This window comes from Harpia harpyja, chromosome 10 (genome assembly GCF_026419915.1).
Source record: "Harpia harpyja isolate bHarHar1 chromosome 10, bHarHar1 primary haplotype, whole genome shotgun sequence".
In the NCBI taxonomy this organism is placed as follows: Eukaryota; Metazoa; Chordata; class Aves; order Accipitriformes; family Accipitridae; genus Harpia; species Harpia harpyja.
The window spans coordinates 43712970-43733515 of record NC_068949.1 but is presented as its reverse complement, the minus strand read 5'-3'; the positions used below and the strand labels follow the sequence as shown (position 1 = coordinate 43733515).

Here is a 20546-nt window from a genome sequence, read left to right as displayed (position 1 = left end):
AATAAGATCTATCCCCAATTTAGGTATCAATAGGCCTCACTTTTTTTTTTTTTTTTTTCCATTATTTAGACCAATATTAATGATACAGTTGAAAAATTGAAGTCTCAGGCTTCACAGTCACAGTGCTATGCCACTGAAGTGGAACACGGTAACTTGCAGCTACTTCATCAGTCCTTCCTCTAGGTTTTCAAAATGTAATAATTTGGGGCTCTATTCTTCAATCATTTGAATACTGCCATCATCTTGGTTATCTCAGTTGTTGTCAAAAAAACACAAGTAAATACTTGTAGAGTCAAATGATTGCTAATGTAGTAACAGGCATGCAAGTCTTTCATTTCCACACTTTTCAGCTGGCTAATTACAAATAATACATCGTTTTGGTTAACACAGACCTCTAAAATCTGGCTAATCACCTGGCCACCGATATCTTTCCAGTATCTTTTCTCCCCTTGTGTAAACCACACAAAAATTACAAGCCAATGTTTTACAGCATACTGAACACAAAGACAGTTGCAGAAGCTTTTGATTGCTTTGGGTCACCTGGGATTGAAATCCTATTACAGTCAGGTTCAAAAAGATGTGACAGAGGTATTTAAGTTTACATCAAGAGACACTTACAATGAGCTCTGAATCACGTCCCATGGAAATGACTGTTCTGTTTACTGTCCTCAGTAGCTTTTCCATGATTATCTGGACATGTCGTTGTGTTGGCCCCTAAGGAAAAAGAATAAATTAGTGGTAACTAGATACAACAGACACCAATACATTTGAACTATTTACGCTTGCCTTTAAATCTGCCCATCTTGTGAAAGTTAAATAAAACATCACTCACTGCTGCTGATCAAAAGCAGAAAATTAGTATCCCATTTTAACAAACACCATGCAAAGTCTATTTTATTAATACATGTTACTGATAAATTAACATGTACCATTACAATTATTTAAATGAACAGCAAGTCCCTGGAAATATAACGAAGCCTATGACATTTAGTTACCTAATAATTTTATTTTCCCAAGTCATTTTTCCAACATCAAAAGCCCACAGGCATTACCAAATCTGGGGGGCTATTGTGCAACAGCTCAATTAAAAGAAACAGCAAAGCAAAGCAAAACTTTGGTTATGGAGCTGCGATTTCAGTCAATTGTTTCAAATTAATATTTCTGTATTTGAATTAATCTGCCACTATTTTTGAAAGAGTTGAAAATGAAGTACTTAGTGCAACCAGCTTTTAAGAACATGTTCAGAAACCTCATGCAGAATGGTGGCTACAGGAGCTGAAGCCAAAAACACGTAACAAGGAGAAAGAAACAGATGAGCTTTGCTCCCATCTTTTACTTTATAAACAGGCTTCTTCATAGTTTTCACTAGCCTGAAGGAGAAGACTTCAAAAGTGGTCTGTGAGATGGAAAGAGGAAACAATTCTATAGCCAACATTTGCAAGCGTTTTTGCAGATAATTATGTAAATAAAGCAGCATCTTTGTGTTGCTTCTTGACCATCAAACAAACATTCTGATGAACCATTTTCTTTCTTGCCCTTGGATCCGTATAATAACTCACATCTTATCATTGCATTATGTTTAATTACCAAAGGCAGACTTGCATATACAAAATATGAATTTGCATATTTGAAGAACGAGCTATGATCAGTACGTATATACACAGCTACCGCTCCAGTATAGACTTTTCTTCCTGCTGCTGACAGACCTGTCTTTAGGATAAACCTTACAATTCTGGTACCAAGAGCATCTGCATGGAAGAATGCATCTATCTCTGCACCCTGCTCCTCTCCACCCTTCAGCTCTCCCTCCTTTCTCTCCCGTGAGTTCTCCCCAAGATTTTCCTCCTCTTTGCGTTCCTGGCACTTGCGCTGCTCCTGCCCGTTCTTCAGTTTTACTTGACACAGCTCCTCACTCACAGCGTTTCCTTCCATTCCCCGTCCCCTTCTCCATCTCCCTGCCCCACCAGCAAACGGGTATCTATTTTCTGCAGCCCCCTCGCAGCCGGTCGCTAACCGACAGCGGCGCGGGGCAGCTCTCGGCTCTGCTCCTGCCATTCCCGCAGCCCCACTCCAGCTGGGCTCAGCCCAGGAGATGGCGGAGCCGTGAGCAAGTCGCTACCACGGGGAGAAAGGCAGCCAACAAAGAGTGGCAGGAGGGAGCCAAGCTGTCAAAAACAAGCTCCTTTTTTAAAATAACCCACTTTCTGAAGCAGTCACACAGAACTACTTTAAAAAAGAAACAATATCAGGAGCCCAAAAAACGTAGTTAAATAAGATGCTAGATACAATGTGAGAGTAGCTGACCCCTGAGGTCCTTTCCAACTAAATTAGTGTATGATTCTGCACAGGACTGAAGGTTCAGGCAGCAGTCTCATCAGCCCAAGCTTCTTTAAGAGAGCACCAAATCATTACAGCTCTCTGGCAAAGCACTAATATTTGCATATTTGTGTGAAGTCATGAAAAGACAAAAAAGGGACTATTATGCAAGATACACATCTGCATACCAGCCCAGGGCACTGCACAGGTTCTCATGCGCAACCGTCTCATACGTGCGCATTCTGAATGGATAAGACAACTACACCAGTTATAATATTTATGCAGAAGCCGCCACTTTCCAGTTCAGATTATCTCTTACCGAGGTGGAGAATTCCACTAGCTAACTTGAAATGGCACTTCAAAAAGCTAAACAAGTTTACTTTGTTGGCAAAAGTATATGTTCGTGTGTGGGTACATGCGTGTGTACACCCACCCCCTCCTTCAGACTGGCCTAGGCAGGCCAGTATCAATACAACTCAAATGTGCATTTCCCAAAATGCTCATGGGGAAAATAAAAAGCCAAACCAAACCAAACATTTTCCACCTGGCAGAGGCTAGACACCATGTAAGAGACAGGTTGAAGTCCTAAGAATATCTGTTTACTCACTATCTAACCAATGTCTGGAAAAGTGTTATTGAGTAACAGTGCTGTATTGGATGTGCCTCAGGAACAGTAAGAAACATCCTGAGACGTCACACAACACATCCTCATCACTGCACACCTAAAAAGAACACTTAATAGAGACTGGTTGGGTGGGGGGAAAGAAAAACTAAGCCATCAGGAGTTACCTGCTTAATTCATTCTACTAAGATCCATTTCTTTTAAGTGCTAATCATCACAGAACCGTACGATACTAACCACGTCTTTCTTGTAAAGCACTTCCAGGATGTTACTCAGCAACTGGCAACAAGCCTCCAAATCTTCTTGTCTTTCCAAGTGATACTTCAGCTGATCTGTCATTGTTGGCAGCAAGATTTCCCTGCAGTCTGCACACAAAACATAAGGTTACATACACAGCTTTAAATAACTTCATAGCACTGCCTAAATAGCCAATCTGCTTCAGTGCTTACGTTAAGATTAAAAAAATAAAATCAGGAAAAAGAAGGTAAGTCCAGATTTCCAGTCACCTGCTTTTCAACCCAAAATATAAAAACCTGAAAAGGTTACAAGCAAGTGAAAATGAAGTCATTAGGTTAAGAATGCTTGGACAAGCACTACCCTCCCACCTGCGCCGCCCCTGGCCCCAGTTCAGCAAAGTACTTGAGTGGTCTCACTGATGTTAACTGTCTCTACTTAAAAAAATTGATTAACTGGACCTATCCAGAACCATCACAAGCATTATGTACATGCTTAGCTTCATGCCTGCTTGACTGGTTGAGTGTTGGCAAGGTGTATTAAACTTCCTTTACCTTACCTGTACTGGTTACCAGTGCAGCATAGCCTAACCATACAAACACGATTCACTGAGATGTATGGTGCTATTCAGAGTAACATTCAGCTGCATGACGTGGTCTTTTATAGCTCAGAAAGTGCTGCTGAAATACTTTTTGCTGGTATTCAGATGTAGTTGCCTGTACCAAGCAAGTACAGGACTTGCAGAGAGAGATAGGGAAGATGAAGAAAATGGACATGGAGCTAAATAATGGAGGTCAACATTTTAGCTCAAGCCAAGCACGTAAGGGAAATAAGGCCAAAATTGATATTCCTAAAGCTACCAGCAGATAACACTGGGGCACTGATCTAATGGATCTAATTAACATATAACCTGCACAAATTGTCTTGCACAGAGGGAGTGCAGGGCCCTAGGGTTCACTCCTAACCCTGGACCATGCTCTTTTTCCTTCAGGAGAGATGGCACAGCCAGAGATACCTGCCTTCTGCCATGGTGGCATCAGCTGCAACCAACCACAGCACGAGACTAGAAGCATGCTCACTTTATGCGCAAAAGCAGGGAAGAGTGAAGTTAAAACCCTTTAGCTTCCCCCATTCCCAGCCCCCAAGTAAATCCATGCCCAAAGGAGGAAAACTGGTTATTCTTGTTCATCAGAGCCTGACTCAAGACAAAATAATGATTAAATTACACAGTATATATACCATCAGCATAGTACTAAAACATTATTTGGGGGGTGAGGAAAAGGAGAGCGGGAAGGGACAAGGAAGAATTTAGAGCATTTTGGTATTTTTCCACCTCCTCTAAATAATACTGTAGAACTGGAACAGAAGAAAACCATGAGACTTTTCCAGCTATTTTACCCTACTAGACACCAGTTCCCAAGTCCCTTTCCCTACCGACCTACCCAGCTATCTCATGTACATATGGAAGAAGGTGTGATCTCTGCTTTGTCCAAAGGAAGGAGTACTATGTCTCTGTACTACAAGGGCTGGATTACCTATCTGGCAGGCAGCTTCTTCTCAGAGAAGTCATATGCAGACAGAAAGCAGCACAGCTACACGTGTATATGCACACGAACCAAGTATCTTGAAAAACAACAGTTAGCAATAAGAAATTTTTATTTTCCTGACACACGGACATACACTATCACAACATGGGTCACTCCAAAAAGTTGCCCTTGTACTATAAAATCCACCTGGCCAACAATCTCTGAAAACACAACTGAAGAATTCACTTTGTCAAATGCTACATTGGTTGTTGGCCCATGAGATCTCTAATAATAAAGTACGTGGGAAAATATGGATGAAGCTCTTGACAGCCACACGAAAGATCTAACACACTGACATTTTTTTTTTAGTGATATTACCCAAATTGCTTGGACTTGATGGCACATGGATGACTCACGAGAAGAGGCTTCATGGCAGTCCTTAATGACTATATCTTTGCTTAGAGATTATTTTCACACAAAAGCTGAAGTCCCTGGAACATCAGAAATGCTCATGAGCACTCAATTAAGTCTTTATTTAAGACAATTTTAAGTAGTTCTGGACCAGTAAGTATCACCATCCTCACATCAAGAGTGTGAGTAACATACAGACCACAGCAGGAGGCACAAGGCTAAAAAATGAAAACTGGAGATTAATCTCAATTAAGAGGGGATGACTCCATATTGCAAGGTGAAAGCACTTTGTTACGTATAACCCTAAATCCTTCCTGAGAAGCAAAGAGATCAATAGCTCATAGTAACGCTTTCAACACTAGGAAGCTTCCTCTTGGTAGCAGCAGAGTGCTGCTCAACGGCAGAAGCTCCTTCTGCAACCAAGCACTCCCTTTATTGATATACGTTCGGTCTCTGTCCTTTTGCAGTGGATACAACTGGCACCCAGAAGCAGTCGGGATGGGCAGCAGTTACAGAATAAGCAAATTGGTGCTAAGAAGCTACAGCAAATACCAGTGGCTCAAAGGATGACAAAGATCTTGGTGATGAAAAGATGGTGACCCTGGCTTTGATTCACCAGAATTAAGCACCTTTACTACCTTCATCTTTTGCTGAAGAGATGTCCATAGACAGAATGTGCACTTCCACTCTCGACCATTCCTGACGATTCCCGACCGTATTTAGGAGATGCCGCACCCCGGGTGCCGAGGTGTCAGTGCTGTAGAAGGTACTATTGTAACAGAGTACCCAATTGCACTGCACGGGTCCCACACAGATGTCAACTTCAAAATCCCTCCATGGTGAAAACCGAGGCTCAGCTGACAGTCTGCTGGTTACAAGCATGGGATGGACAAGGCAGTATCACCAGTGCCAAAATAAGCACTGCAGGTACCAGAAAAAACTGACAGCTAGTAGGCAAAGGGGTGCCAAGGACAAAGAAATCAATACATGCTTACAGTGTTGCGTTTTGGCTTTCAGTGGAAAAATTGATACAGGCATTAAAAACTCTGAAAATTACTCTCACTAGATGACTCTCAGTTATAAGGTATGGGCTCAAGAAGACTTGCTTTTGCTACTAAAAAAGAGAAGGAAACAGGATGGATGAGACAAAGATGGACTTCACAGCGAAACAGTCTCTGTCCAAAGTCTTCTAGAAGCCTTCAGCCAGTGCCCTAAGGTCCAATTGCAATGACTTGAACTATTCTCTGCAGCTGCTTCAGAACTCCCAGGTCATCGGTGACCACAGCCTTCTGTATCCTACAGTGCAGGAAAGACTTACAGGAGGAGCACCTCCACAAACTTGTCCCTACAGCAAGGTACACAGCACAAAGGCTGGAATCCTGCTCTCTCAAACTGCACAATGGGGAAAAATAAAAGTCACTGACATGAGAAAAAAAAAAAAAAAATCAAAGAAAAACCATGCTATAATGCAGAATAGAGAGCACTCCATATCAACAAGATGCTAGAGAGGAACTGAAACAGCAGCATCCTCATTCTGCCTTGTAAGCTCACACATGGAGGATGAGAAATAACAGTGTATAAGCACACCCAACTTCTAGTAGTTCAAGAGAAATATTCTTCAGTCTCAAGTGACTCACATAAGTACATGTTCACCAGGAATGCTACAAGTGAGCTCTCATTCAAAGAAAGTACTTTGAAGAGTTAGTTTCTTCAATGCAGGGTTTTTCTATTTAATTGCTTCTTGGTCATTTAACCTCATGCTTTATAGCTCAAAAAGGAGAAAAACCATGGTGTGTTTATTGAATTTTTTGCCTCAAGAAACAGACATTAGACCTTGCAATGTATTTACATGGGGAAATACACCTACTCGTGACTTCATCAAATCCCCTCATATTCACTTCCATTAGGTAGCAGAGAACTGGATTACAAAAGATCCAAATCTAATAACAGAGAAACATCTTCATCGTAGGTTCCCATTATTTTTTTACAACTATATTATCCTAAATCTATACCAGATATCAGAAGTGAAAGGAGGTAGTGATCTCTGTGAAACAAATGGCTAAACAGAATTGACCTCACTGAAAGAGCTTATTTACCAGGATGCTCAATAAATGATCTACAGCTATTTAGAAGTCTCCAAACTGCCCTAATATGGTAGACAATAATATATATGTGCATTTAAAGTAATAGTTTGCTGTCACGTATTTCAAATGCATACCCTTAGCTAAAAAAAAAAAAAAAAAAAAAAAAGGGCAACCAAAAAACCCCACAGCATCCCCCTGAGTGAAGAATTTCATATAATCATTTTACATTCACTTTAAACTTCTGCCTCTGAACTGCTCCAGCCCTTGACCACTCACTCCTATCCCAAAAAACGTTCCCTTCCTTGCTCGAGTACTCAGACTGTTCTTGCATGACAGGAATCACCAGATGGATGCAGGTCAAAATTAACTACTAATTTTCCATATAAATTTCAACCCAATGAATGGCCTAGTTGAGCTCAGTCTGTTTGTCCCAGAGATGCTTTGTGATTGGAGCCTTGTTTCACCACATTTGTGAAACTTCAGTGCATGTCGTTACCTTAGGTTTTGACTAACTTGGACAGAAAAGAGCAGATTAAGAAAAAAAAAAAACAGAAAACAGTGGTGTAGCACACTCCTTTCACCAAACGCAGGGGAGAGAAAGAACCCAGATGCCCAGTTGCTAAGCACTCCAGCAAAGACATACAAATGTGCCTTTGTCAAGCCTGCGAGGTGAATCAATCTTTAATAACTTACAAAGGCCCCTAATTAGAGGTTTGAAAATGTTTCATGTCCCCGTTAAGCCCCACTAGTGGAGAACGGTCAAAGATCAATTTAATATCTGCAAGCATGCAGAAGGCAAAAATTGCAGCTATGTCACCTTTGAGTTAGATTGTCTAGAGTATGCTCTAATCAATAGGGAAGGTATTCAAGTTGAATTTCTGAGAAAGGAAAAACTAATTGATTTGTCATACTGCTTCATTTGGAATTACACAACCTAGACAAAAGACTAAGTTCCCTTGAGTAGACTTGACAACGCTCCTCAGTTACCACCTTACAGTCTCTCTGCCTTCCTCAGCGTCAACTTGTGAACATCTGCTGTTTGGTTTGTAGCCGTTGCAGGTTATAAACCTGGGAGGATAAAACAAAGTGTCAAGGTGTGCTGGGTACTTGATAAAAAGATCCAAATCCTTCCCAGATTTTTAAAAACAAACAAGCCCATAAACCACAACCAACAAAACAAACAAACACCCACACCCCAGAGAACCGTGCAAGCACCAACACTGTGAAATCTTTCTAAAGATTACTTGGCCTTCAAATCACCAGTGGAACTTTTATGCTAAGGAAGAAACAGTGATATAGAGCTTACTTTGAAGTAGGCAAAAAGGAATAAATATTGCCACTGGGAAAGACGAAAGCTACGCTTAAAATCAAAAGAGTACTTCATAATACTCAGCATCTGGCAGGTAATAAAACCATATTTACATACTGGATGATTTTTACACACTTTTCCTTTCTCTTGCAGTTTTTTAAAGGCCTGTTTGCAGGGTATCAGCAGAACATCCCTAGCCCTGCTGCCTAGGCTCGTGTTAAAACCGCGCAGCACGCAGCTGGCCCTCGCTGATGCAAGGGTGTACGTACCGCGCCGCCGGCGCGGGCTCAGGCAACGTCCCCCCGCGCCGCAGCTCCTTCGCTGCAAAGTCGCTTCCAGAAAACCCCGTCCTGCAGACCGATACCTTTGCCCCACTGGTTTCTAATCACACAGCAGATCCCAGCTTCACGTTGAACTGAAGCAGGAACAGCTATTGAAACAATCCCGTCGTTTTAAGGTATTCCAGGTTACCTCGGATAAAATACTAGAGCTAGAAGGCAACAAAATCCCAAGATGGAACCCACCAACATGCACACAAATATCTCTCTATATATATTTAAACAAATCTAGTACTGTGATAACACACTCTACAAGAACGTAAGGTTTTAAGTGCATCCTTTGCTATAAACTATTTTGAAAAACACTGGGTTGATCAACTGTATCTTGATTACTTCGAAGTACAGAAGAGGAAAGGTTAACCTTCATCAGCCTGCCTGTCACAAACACCTCCCAGCCCTGATTAATGGGCAACCTTGATAAATCTATAGTCTATAACATTAGTCTCCTGCTCAAAAGCCAGCTCTGAAGATAGCTCATGAGTATGATGCACAATGATTACAGACAACAATAATTCGACATCTGTTCTCTACTGCACCAAGTCCAACCCACAATGATTAATGTCACAGGAATGTGCAGCGAGAATAAAATATTAATCTTTATAAAAGGATGCTCAGGAGGCATTATCAACTTATGAGCATCCAAGCAAAGACTCGGATGAAATGAAACACTGACACAGGAACTATGCTGAAGCTAAATACACGCAATAAATTTTTGTCAATTTAAAAACATTTCATTTGGAGGGACACTGACAAATGTGTTTCTTTATTTTATGGATCATTTAGTTAACATAGCCAAAAAAATAAAACCTATGCTTAATAACCTTGTTTCCGCTACACAGCATGGAGACAAAGATTGTCCTTTTAGTCATAATTAATAAGACTCTTATAAATGCTATATGCTGTCTACTAATATTTAATAGACTAACAATTTCCTAATGGAGAAATCACTAGGTTTTCTAACTATTTAAGAATACAGTAGCTACACAGCTCACTTGGTAATTAGCTTCAAGTCATTTATAAAACAAAGCAACAGAGAATACAAACAACTCTATGGGACAAACCAAATCAGATAAATCACTATTTACATAAAACCAAAATTTTTAAGTTTGCAAGGATAAGACACTTCATTTACAAACCAACCATAAGTACTTACACATTTAGAACTGAAAACATGCATTAGGTTACTAGAAAACTCTTCCACACTAATTTTTAAATTAATACTTCTATTTGGACATGCTCTTACAGAACACTTTTACAACACAGAACTGTTTCAGGTGTTAATGTAAAGAAATGCTTCCTCTGTTTCAGGGTTTGAGGTTGGTGTTTTTTGGAGGGGAGAGGGACATGAAAGGGAGAAGAGATGCAGGGTTGGTTTCAATCAAAAGTTTGCTGCTTTACACAGACAAAAAAGATTTTGTGTGCACTGTAACAGATCTATGTAAATTATTGTGGTGGGGGTAATAACTTACTATACATGCATTTACTTCTTTATGGTCACGTATAGGTTTTTATATAATTATTATATATACATATTTATCTTGTGTTTAAAGATACATACATAAAATATGTATGTATGGCATATGTAAGAACATATTGATATACTTAGGTCCTCACTGAGGAAGATACATAAATATTCGTCTAAACTGGTACATTTAAGACTCTATTCACGTCTCAAAATCGAGTTACTTGCTGAATCAGGATGTTAATCACTGAAAATTTAAAATGCTTTACTGCATGCAAAAAGCTGCATCCCAGTTAGTACAGACAAACACTGGGCTGTTCAAAGACCCTACAGAAGTGTCCAGCCCCAAGGCAAAGGACTTCTGCCCAATCATTTTCTTCTCGACAAAAATCAGGGAGTGGGACAGAGTCAAATGAACTCCTCCAAAGCAGAGACTGCCAACCTCCCTGTTCACAACTATCCTTTATGCTGCCAATACCACTACCTGGGCAATATATACACCCAAAAGTGAGATAAATCATCCAACAGAGAGTACGGGACAATATAGCAGTTTAGCTCTTGAAAAAACTCCTAAAGGGCACACTTAGATCATTGCTGTGATTTTGCCCTTGGAAACAGTTGTGCTAAGCACTGTGGAGAACTTCTGCAGCAGCCATGAACAAATGATCTTTTCATGACCTTCCAGGAAGCATTTCCTCACATAAGAAAGGGAACAAAGACTAACCCAATGTATAACACAGGTCTACAGTGTCAACAGAAAAAGGGCAACTGAGCACGATCACATTAGGGATTATCTTCCATGCTCGAGTAAAACAAGATGCAACCTTATGCTCTTCCAGAAGAAAATTCACATTTATTTTGACAAAGCCATAATAGATTATTGATGCAAACATGGAAGGGGTAAAAGGCAGATCACCTAAGATGTGAAAAACAGGCCTTGAACTCGATCAACATAACCCCTGACAATGGGCAGAAACAGCTCTCTTTATTTTAGCAGGGAATCGACAGGAAAATCTTTTCTTCTTAGTGATATTTGAGTATTTGTTGTTTCAAGGACAGAAACTAGAAGCACGAAGATCTGATACGGATTTAGTCTACACAGAGAGATGACTTCACTTGTTGGCCTCTGAAAATAACCACAAACTTGGAAAAATATGCTCCTTGAAGTCACCCAGCTATAATTCTCCCATCAAATACATATACACAAATACACACACACTCTGCTTAACATTGCTTTGACTGACTAGCTACGTACTGATTTTTCTTTTTTCCTTTGGTACTAGGGCTCAATTATGAGCCACTGTTAGGACAAAAGCACCAAAACCTAAGGAATGTACAGGGTTTTCCTGCCAGGCCTGAAGAAAGCTTAGTAAAAATAAGTACAAGTTCTGCAAAGAAGAAAAGTTCCCTTGAATTTCAGAAGGCGACATATAAATGGCACATGACATAACCAGCAAAGAAGTGAACAAATCTTAAAACTACATTTTACATCCTTTTTTGAAGACATACAAACACCATAGTACGTCCTCATCCAACGTCCCAAACTCTTCAGATTTCGTAAAGATCACTGAACCATCCACCATTCAACATCGTTCTTCAGGCACAATGCTTTAGCAAACTATTTCCCACACCCACCCCTCTCACCCCCAAAATCCTTCAAGCTTCACAAATTCATGTATTTTGAATTTTAATTCCTCTGGAGACACAAACAAATCTTCCTTGACCTCTCAAAGCACACAATCAGAGCATTTTTCACCAACAGAAACACTGATGAAATGCTGTTTGATTTTCTGTACATTTTACAGCTTTCCATCAATTCCACAACCCTGTACTGCATATTGCTTTTCAAAAAGAAAATCTCATTTCTGCAATATGATACAGGATTAGTTGGATACTTATATGAAAGTATTGCCTATCAGTTAAAAATTATTAAATCAATGAGGAGGAGGAGGAGAGGCAGTCAAACTACGTTTTCATAATAAGAACTCAAACCTACAGAGCAAGGGAAGAAAAAACATCTAAATTTAACAAAGGCTGTGGCTAGGGGTTTAATTTACTTTCAAGTGAAGTTTAGTGTTTATGAAAGGTTCCCAGCACAACTGGTTCTCCAGTCACAAGCTTTATAGAGAATTACTAGTGGCAAGAGAAGCTTTTAAGATAATGCTTTGTTTATCAACACACACAAAAAAATACATATATATATGAGGTCCCGTATAACAGTAGAGAAGGGAGGGCAGCGCAGAGGTGCGTACGCTCATAAAGCCCGCGGGAAGCAGCACGGCCACACCACTGCTCCAGCGCAGCTGAGCTGCGGTGGGGTGAAACGAGCGTCCCGCGCAGTCACGCCGTGCCACGCACGCCAGGCTGGGCAGCGCGAGCAGCATACGTGCCTTGAATCGCCGCTGCACCTCAGCTGAAGCACGTTAGATTTAATACATTCTTAACAGCCAGTGACATGAAAACCTCTGGTTAGGAGCCTCCTGATAAGATCCAAAAGCCATTAAGTAGCACTGTTCTGTCAACAAAACTGGACTGAGTTCAGATTAATGACCCTGCTATTAAAACAGATTCATTTAAATTTCTCAGGAGCTCCATAACGTTGAGCTGTACAATTTGCCAAACGGCTGAGTTTGAGAGTTAGATTTAAAAAACAAATCAGCTACACACAATTTCTCCTTCCACCTCTGAAAATTAAATTGGTTGAGTAAGTCAAAGATTAATATAGGAAGTAACAAAATGTGCCCCATAGCCTTAGGAGTGCTTTTTATAGTCATAATTTCTTGTTTTATCTGAGGTATCTCAATTTCCTCCTATCCAAGACAGTCAAGTATAATACCTTGTATTACTGACTTCTGCCCCAAAGACCTTGCGACCTAAAAGCAGCCAGGAGAAGGAATAATTACTACACAGACAGCAAGCTAAGAATGAATGAAGGAAAGGAGTAACATTGATGTACGCATCTGAAAGAGCAAACATTAAAATGGCCTCAGAGAGACTAGTACCCTTTTTCCCCAGCCCCAACACCACTAACTCCATCTGCATTCCTCCTTTTTCTTCTTGCAAACTCTGCAATTCAACATGAAATCATTTGATGTGGCTCGTAAGGACTGAATAATTTCAAAAGAAGATCTCAAAAATGAAGATCAAGCTGAACTGCATTTGGACTTGCTGGTGCAGTACGCAGTGACATGGCTGATAGACCGTTTTTCAGAAATTCATTCTTACTTCACCACCATCCATAACTGCAGGAAGTAAATTTACAGCCTGTGTTACGCCTTGTTGCTCAAGTGGGACTGTAACTATACTTAAGGCTTCCTTATGGAAAAGCTCTCTCCCTTGAAAGATTCAGAGTCTCCAGGATCTCAATTATCTTCCAGTATTAGTTCTCATTAGACTTTTTTTTTTAACCCAAAGTTTCAGGTTTAAACTTGCACGTAACATGTGTCATATAGACCCAATAATTTTACAGGTACTTTTTATAAATCATAAACTTCTTATAAATCATAAACCTTACTACAAATTCAGTCTAAATAAAAAGTGCCATCAAAATGTAAAGCTGATTCTTTGAGCATCATTCTTCATTGCTACTTGTGAAAAATTAGAAAGAAAACTTCACGTGGAAAGAAGTGGAAAGAGCAACAGTACGTAATTCCACAGTTGTCAGTGCCAGATCCATGCAATACCCCACCTTATAGCAATGCTGCTGAACTGCACCAGGCACAAACGCACAGTTTTGTGAAATTAAGGAGCATAATAGATTGCAGCATGGATTGTGTTGGCTTTATACTTGTTTCCTAACTGGAAGAAAATAAAAGTTACTAGATCCAGCAAAAGTTACATAGCTGTGGTTAGACATTATCTGATCTGGCATAAGACCGGCCAGTACAAAGCCAATCCACCGAGAAGACCTTTTAAATTGGAACCAGAAAAGTTTGTTTTATCAGCATTATGCATGATGTGGTCCCAGCATTTCTGACTTGACAGAAGAACCCTTTCAAATTTCCTTTATCATTGAACCATTGCCTATTTGCTCCCTCATTAACTTTTTCTGACAGCACATAAACACTTAGTTTAGGTTATTTAAAATGCAGTCATCTAGAAAAAGAATAAAATGTTTCACCTCAGATGAAGAAATTTGTAAGACAGGTGCTTGAACTTACCTTTCACTGGCCCACTAATGTAAAAGAAAATAAGAAAGCATGGATGAACGGCACACTCTAAAAGGTTTGTATGTTGTTTCACTTCAGCTAGGGGACAGCTTAAAGGGAGAGAATGATGCTTCCGAAAGCAAGGACATCAAAAACTTCCAGTTTCTCCATGGAACTTCACTTAGCACAAAAGTTGAATTAATAGTTTTTGATAAAATATATCATAGTTAAAGTTATAACACATGCTAATAACACTGGATGCTTAGTGCCCTTTTAAATTAAAAATTACACGTTTCTGCTTTCATTTCCTTATGATCTATAACCTGCAGTAAGTGTCAATTAGCATTTCCTCACTTATTTTAAATCTTCTTGGCCTTCTAAAGGAACAACCTTAATTGGTTACAACCTCCACCGCGTTCGGCAGCAAGGACAAACCTTGCACTAGCAGAGATCTGGAGACAATGAATAATGCGACAATTTAATGGTTGCAAAGGTCCTGCTTACCGTGCTGCGTGAAGAGGTCACTGTGTACTATCTCTATCAGGCAGTATAGCTTCTGGATTGTGAGACGGCTCATGGGAACGTTTAGGATGAATTCAGTGAAAAGTTTGCTACATACAAAAGGAAAGTAAAAATACATTAATCTCTCTCCAAAATATGTAAAAAACAGCCAATAACACAGAACAAGACAAACAACTACATACTCTTGGACAAGCAAACTCATTTTTTTCAAGACATAAAAGTTAGACAGGAATTTTAACATCTTTGTTGGCGACATGGGCAGCGGGATTGAGCGCACCCTCAGCAAGTCTGCCGACGACACCAAGCTGTGTGGTGTGGTCAGCTCCCTGGAGGGGAGGAATGCCATCCAGAGGGACCTGGGCAGGCTTGAGAGGTGGGCTTGTGCCAACCGCATGAAGTGCAGCAAGGCCAAGTGCAAGGTCCTGCACGTGGGTTGGGGCAAGCCCAAGCACAAATACAGGCTGGCTGGAGAATGGGTCGAGAGCAGCCCTGCGGAGAAGGACTTGGGGTTATTAGTGGATGAAAAACTGAATATGACCTGGCAATGTGCACTCGCAGCCCAGAAAGCCAGCCGTACCCTGGGCTGCATCCAAAGAAGCGTGACCAGCAGGTCGAGGGAGGGGATTCTGCCCCTCTACTCCGCTCTGGTGAGACCCCACCTGCAGCACTGCCTTCAGCTCTGGGGCCCCCACATTAGAAGGACATGGACCTGGTGGAGCGAGTCCAGAGGAGGGCCACGAAGACGATCAGGGGGCTGGAGCACCTCTCCTACGGAGACAGGCTGAGAGAGTTGGGGTTGTTCAGCCTGGAGAAGAGAAGTCTCCGGGGAGACCTTAGAGCAGCCTTCCACTGCCTAAAGGGGGGCTACAAGAGAGATGGGGAGGCACTTTTTACAAGGGCCTGTAGTGATAGGACAAGGGGTAATGGCTTTACACTGAAAGAGGGCAGATTTAGGTTAGATATAAAGAAGAAGTTCTTCCCTGTGAGGGTGGTGAGGCGCTGGAATGGGTTGCCCAGAGAAGCTGTGGCTGCCCCATCCCTGGCAGTGTTCAAGGCCAGGTTGGATGGGGCTTGGAGCAACCTGGTCTGGTGGAAGGTGTCCCTGCCCATGGCAGGGGACGTATTGGAACTAGATGACCTTTAAGGTCCCTTCCAACCCAAACCATTCTGTGATTCTATGATGAATTTCAGAGAAATGTGAGTTGTCTTTAACACGTCTGTTTAGGTTTTTGTGTCTTTTCTTTTGCCCTCTCCCTTTTATCTGCTTTACACTCTGTCCTCGTTTCGACTGGGATAGAGTTAATTTTCTTTCTAGTAGCTGGTACAGTGTCATGTTTTGGGTTTGGTATGACAATAATCTTGATAACACACTGATGTTTTCAGTTGTTGCCAAGTGTTTATACCAAGTCCAGGATTTTTCAGCTTCTCATGCCAGCCAGCGAGAAGGCTGGAGGGGCACAAGAAGCTGGGAGGGGACACAGCCAGGACAGCTGACCCAAACTGGCCAAAGGGATATTCCATACCACGTGAGGTCATGCCCAGTGTATAAACTGGGGGAGTTGGCCTGGGGGGATCGCTGTTCAGGAACTAACTGGGCATCAGTCAGCGGGTGGTGAGCAATTGCATTGTGCATCACTTGTTTTGTTTATTCCAATTATTTTATTATTATTATTGTCATTTTATTATTGTTATTATTATCATTATTAGTTTCTTCCTTTCTGTTCTATTAAACTGTTCTTATCTCAACCTATGAGTTTTACTCTTTTTGTTTTTTCTGATTCTCTGCCCCATCCCACTGGGTGGGAGAGGAGTGAGCGAGCAGCTGCGTGGTGCTTAGTTACCGGCTGGGGTTAAACCACGACACACTCTGTTCCCATGTTTCACTTAAGGTTTTAATTTCAAATTTCAGTTGTCTGTGCCATTGCCTTTTAACTTCAATCATCACATACCATTAATGGAATAACACATGACCATATAAGCCAAAAATAAAAACAGGTGATAATTCACATTACAAGCTTTCACCAACAACCCCTCCCCCCCCCAAACTCAAACAAAAACATACACATTCACATTTTAGGACGATAAGGTACCATTGCACTCATCAGCTGAGCTCACACATAATACAGATTTTTAAAAGACTTGTCAATAATTTTGCATCGCTTGGTATAATCTCAGGGGTTTTTGTTTTTCCTATTAAAACTTCACTTCTAAGTATTATTTAATCTCAATTTAAATACTCTGACAGAAAAACTGTAGTGTTTGTGGTAAAACAGGCCAAATCCTGGTATTTTTCATTTGGTATATTTTCCCAGTACTTTTACTATCACATATCAAAGTTATGATTTAGTCCAGAAACTCTACAAAGATGTTCTCCCTAGGCCCACAGGAAGCACAAGTGTACACGTAAAAAAGTTTACAGTACACGCAAGCAGAAGCTAAATGCCAGGTTCCTCGGGCCGTTGGAACGTTAGACTAAGATTATACGTATTTATTTTATTTCTACTTTATCTTTTCCTTATTTTGACACACCAGAACACAGAAATGAAAACAGACAATATATAAAAGGGTTTGTGCAATCAAATTAGATAAAAAAAGGTGGGTTTTTTTTCAACTTAAACACCTTATAATAGCACTGTGAAAGAAAAACTGATTTTAAGTTAAAAGTTCTCCTGACATGGTTTGGCTATTGTTTTTTGTTCTGAAATGTCTTCCTATTACCCTTTCTATTTAACCAACAACATTCCTGTGTTTATGAGCTACTGAAATGTCAATCCAGCAATAGGGTGCACTGAACAAAAACAGTTATTATTTACATTAAATTTATACTTGAAAGAGTGAAGCATCAAGTACACAGCTTAAGAGTTTTGATGTCAGTTGCCTGATTGATAATTCTTGCTATCCCATTACATGATTGTACTAAACAAGACTGCAAAGTTTGTCAAGACATTTGTCAAACCTTGACACCATACATGTTATTTTTAAAACAGGCTATTTCTGTAGCCCTAAAAATATTTGCAAGGGAAAAAAAAGGTAATAAAACCAAAGCGATAGAACATCTCAGGTGATCACATTTCATTGCCTCTGTATATATTTATATATGTGTGTGTATATATATATGTAGAATAAAGATCTAAATAAAGTTCACACTACACATTTCATTAACTCTACTCACCTAAGTTCTTTTGGATCAAATACTAATTTCACATCATTGACAATAGCTGGCAAGTACTTAAGTGCTGCCCCCTAAAAAAATAAAAACAACAAATAAACAAGACTGAAATTCTTATGTCTTTAAAGGTGATGCAAAGACTGCAAGAAGAGAATCAGACACGAGTAGGTTGCTTCAACTTAACTATTCTCTGTGGCTTCAGCTGAACCCCTGTGGCTTGCTCTTAGCATATTCTTTTGGGGGCAAGTACATAATGAAAGGATTCAGAAGACACAAACATGTTAATATTTTAACTATTTGTGCTAATTTTAACTAATTTTGTCTTTCCATTTCTTAGTAACAGTAGTTAAATTTATTTATTTCTAGAGCAAACGTTCTCTTACAGGCATCAAGAGCAAAAATCCAGCAATTAAAAATTACTACCCAGCAATTTAATGCAATCATGCCAGAATACACTTCAGGTTACACAATAGTAAATGGGCCTCTAGTGACACCACAGATAAAAATCACTTAGTCTACACAAACAGTAATTGCAACCAGATAAAGTTGGGGTTTTTTCCTTCATTTGCAAATGGATTTAAATATCCTATTTCAAATAATAGATGAGAACATGTTCTACCTAAGAAACCCCAAGGCAAAAGTCTTTGGTTCTAATCTTAACCTTATTAGCTCATACAGGTGCACTATTTTTACTGAGGTTGCTCAAGTTCTTGTGTCCACTGAGCACCAGACTAGAAAAAACCCCCACAGTAATTCAACTAGAAACTACAACAGCCAGACCCATTTTGCTTACCTTTGCATTTTATTGGTAATATCAAACAGTTTGATTACAGATATATCTTTGCCTCAAAAGGGAGAATGATTCATTCCCCATAGAAGGCATTTCTGTTTGTGGGTTTAATGCTTAGCATTTGCAGTTTCCATCAACAAGAACACTGTGTGCTCCCTACCCTTTTGAATTAGATGGAAGACAAGCCCTTATACTTTTCTTTCTTAATCAATTCTTTTCTAGTCTGAAGTCCGTGATGTGACAAGTGATGATACTATACAGCTCCACGGTCAGAGAAATTCAAGAGACAGGAAAATTCTGTTTAGTAGTAGTTGTTATTAGCAGGAAGAGCCACAGGGTAACAGACTCGAGGAGTATTGCCTCGTAGGTACATACAAAACCACTTCTCTGTTTTCAAACTACACTTTTCTGCCACAACCCTAGTAATTTGAAATCAAATTCCACCATTCTTGAACGCGCAAGGTCAATTGTTTGGTTACAGTCACAAGGGTAACTTCAAGTAGCCAGCGTGGGAGGTTTGCCAACGCTTGCTGACCACTTTTAAAAGAGCAAAAACCAAACATGTCAATAGGTTAGATGGAAATTTCAGAGTGTTCCAGTTTTTATTCATAGTCCATTTAAACTGTCAAGCTTGATCATCAAACATTTCCACGTATGCTTAAAGGACTACTTACATGCTCAGAAATCAAGCTCATAACTGTAATTATGCAAATAGTCCCATTATGTACACGCTTATGTGTTTTGATGGATGAGGACTCTAATGACCAGTTATAAACCGCAGCCATCGCTGTGTTTTTATTTGCTTATCATTCAAATGCATGTAGCAATAAACGTTTAGTAACACATACTAAAAAAGAGCTTGCATTTTATGTCTTGAATTAAAATTTCACACTGTGCTGGCACAATCATTAAAATTAACACTTTAATAGCTTAAATGAAGTACTATCAGGTAAAACTACTTACAACATCAATTTAAAGCCTGTAGTTACAACAATTATCAGCTACTTAGGTTCTACTTTATGGACAAACCAATTAAAGTTTAAAACCTTAAAATTTAAAGAAAATTGTGGAAGTATATTTCCCAATTTCCAATCTCAACTGACTCAGTTATATGACAGACACTATGATCAGACAAGTAGGCTCTGCAGTCCCATCATTAAATCTGTATCTGTATAATCCAAAGGTCTACTAAAATAACTATTTGTTGATATTAACTCTTGTAAAACAGCAGCTCTTACGGCAGATTTTACTCTGTTAGAAGCTGCAGCTGAAAGTAGATCTTTTGTTAGCAGTAGCACAACTGCAATGCTGGTTATTCCCAGGATACTGGAATACATAAGTGAGGAATATTAAATTCAGTAGATAAAAAACCTGTTCTCATCTTTTCATACAACATCAGGAAAAAAACAAATAAGCAATCTGTTTTGGTTTTCTTCCATTGAAAGAAATTAAATTAGATTACTTTCCACTCTTGATCAGCACCGGACAAAGGTACAAATTCCTCATTTCTGCAAGAAGTACATGGCAAACGAAATCAAGATCTTAATTTCATAGTTACACAGTGATGCCTAAGACACTTGAAAATTCAAAACTGGATTAAAGAAGACACAATAAT

General features: G+C 39.9%; 1 protein-coding gene across 2 annotated transcripts in view; it reads right to left on the bottom strand.

Moving 5' to 3' along the window:
- DOCK1 (dedicator of cytokinesis 1) overlaps positions 1-20546 on the bottom strand; it is a 317150-nt gene that overhangs the window by 217365 nt on the left and 79239 nt on the right. For both annotated transcript variants that reach the window (XM_052800114.1, XM_052800116.1), the window contains exons 24-27: positions 18145-18215; positions 14955-15061; positions 3176-3303; positions 619-714 (exon numbers count right to left, since the gene is read on the bottom strand). In XM_052800114.1, coding sequence (XP_052656074.1) covers positions 619-714; positions 3176-3303; positions 14955-15061; positions 18145-18215 — 402 coding nt within the window. The remainder of the gene's footprint in view (positions 1-618; positions 715-3175; positions 3304-14954; positions 15062-18144; positions 18216-20546) is intronic.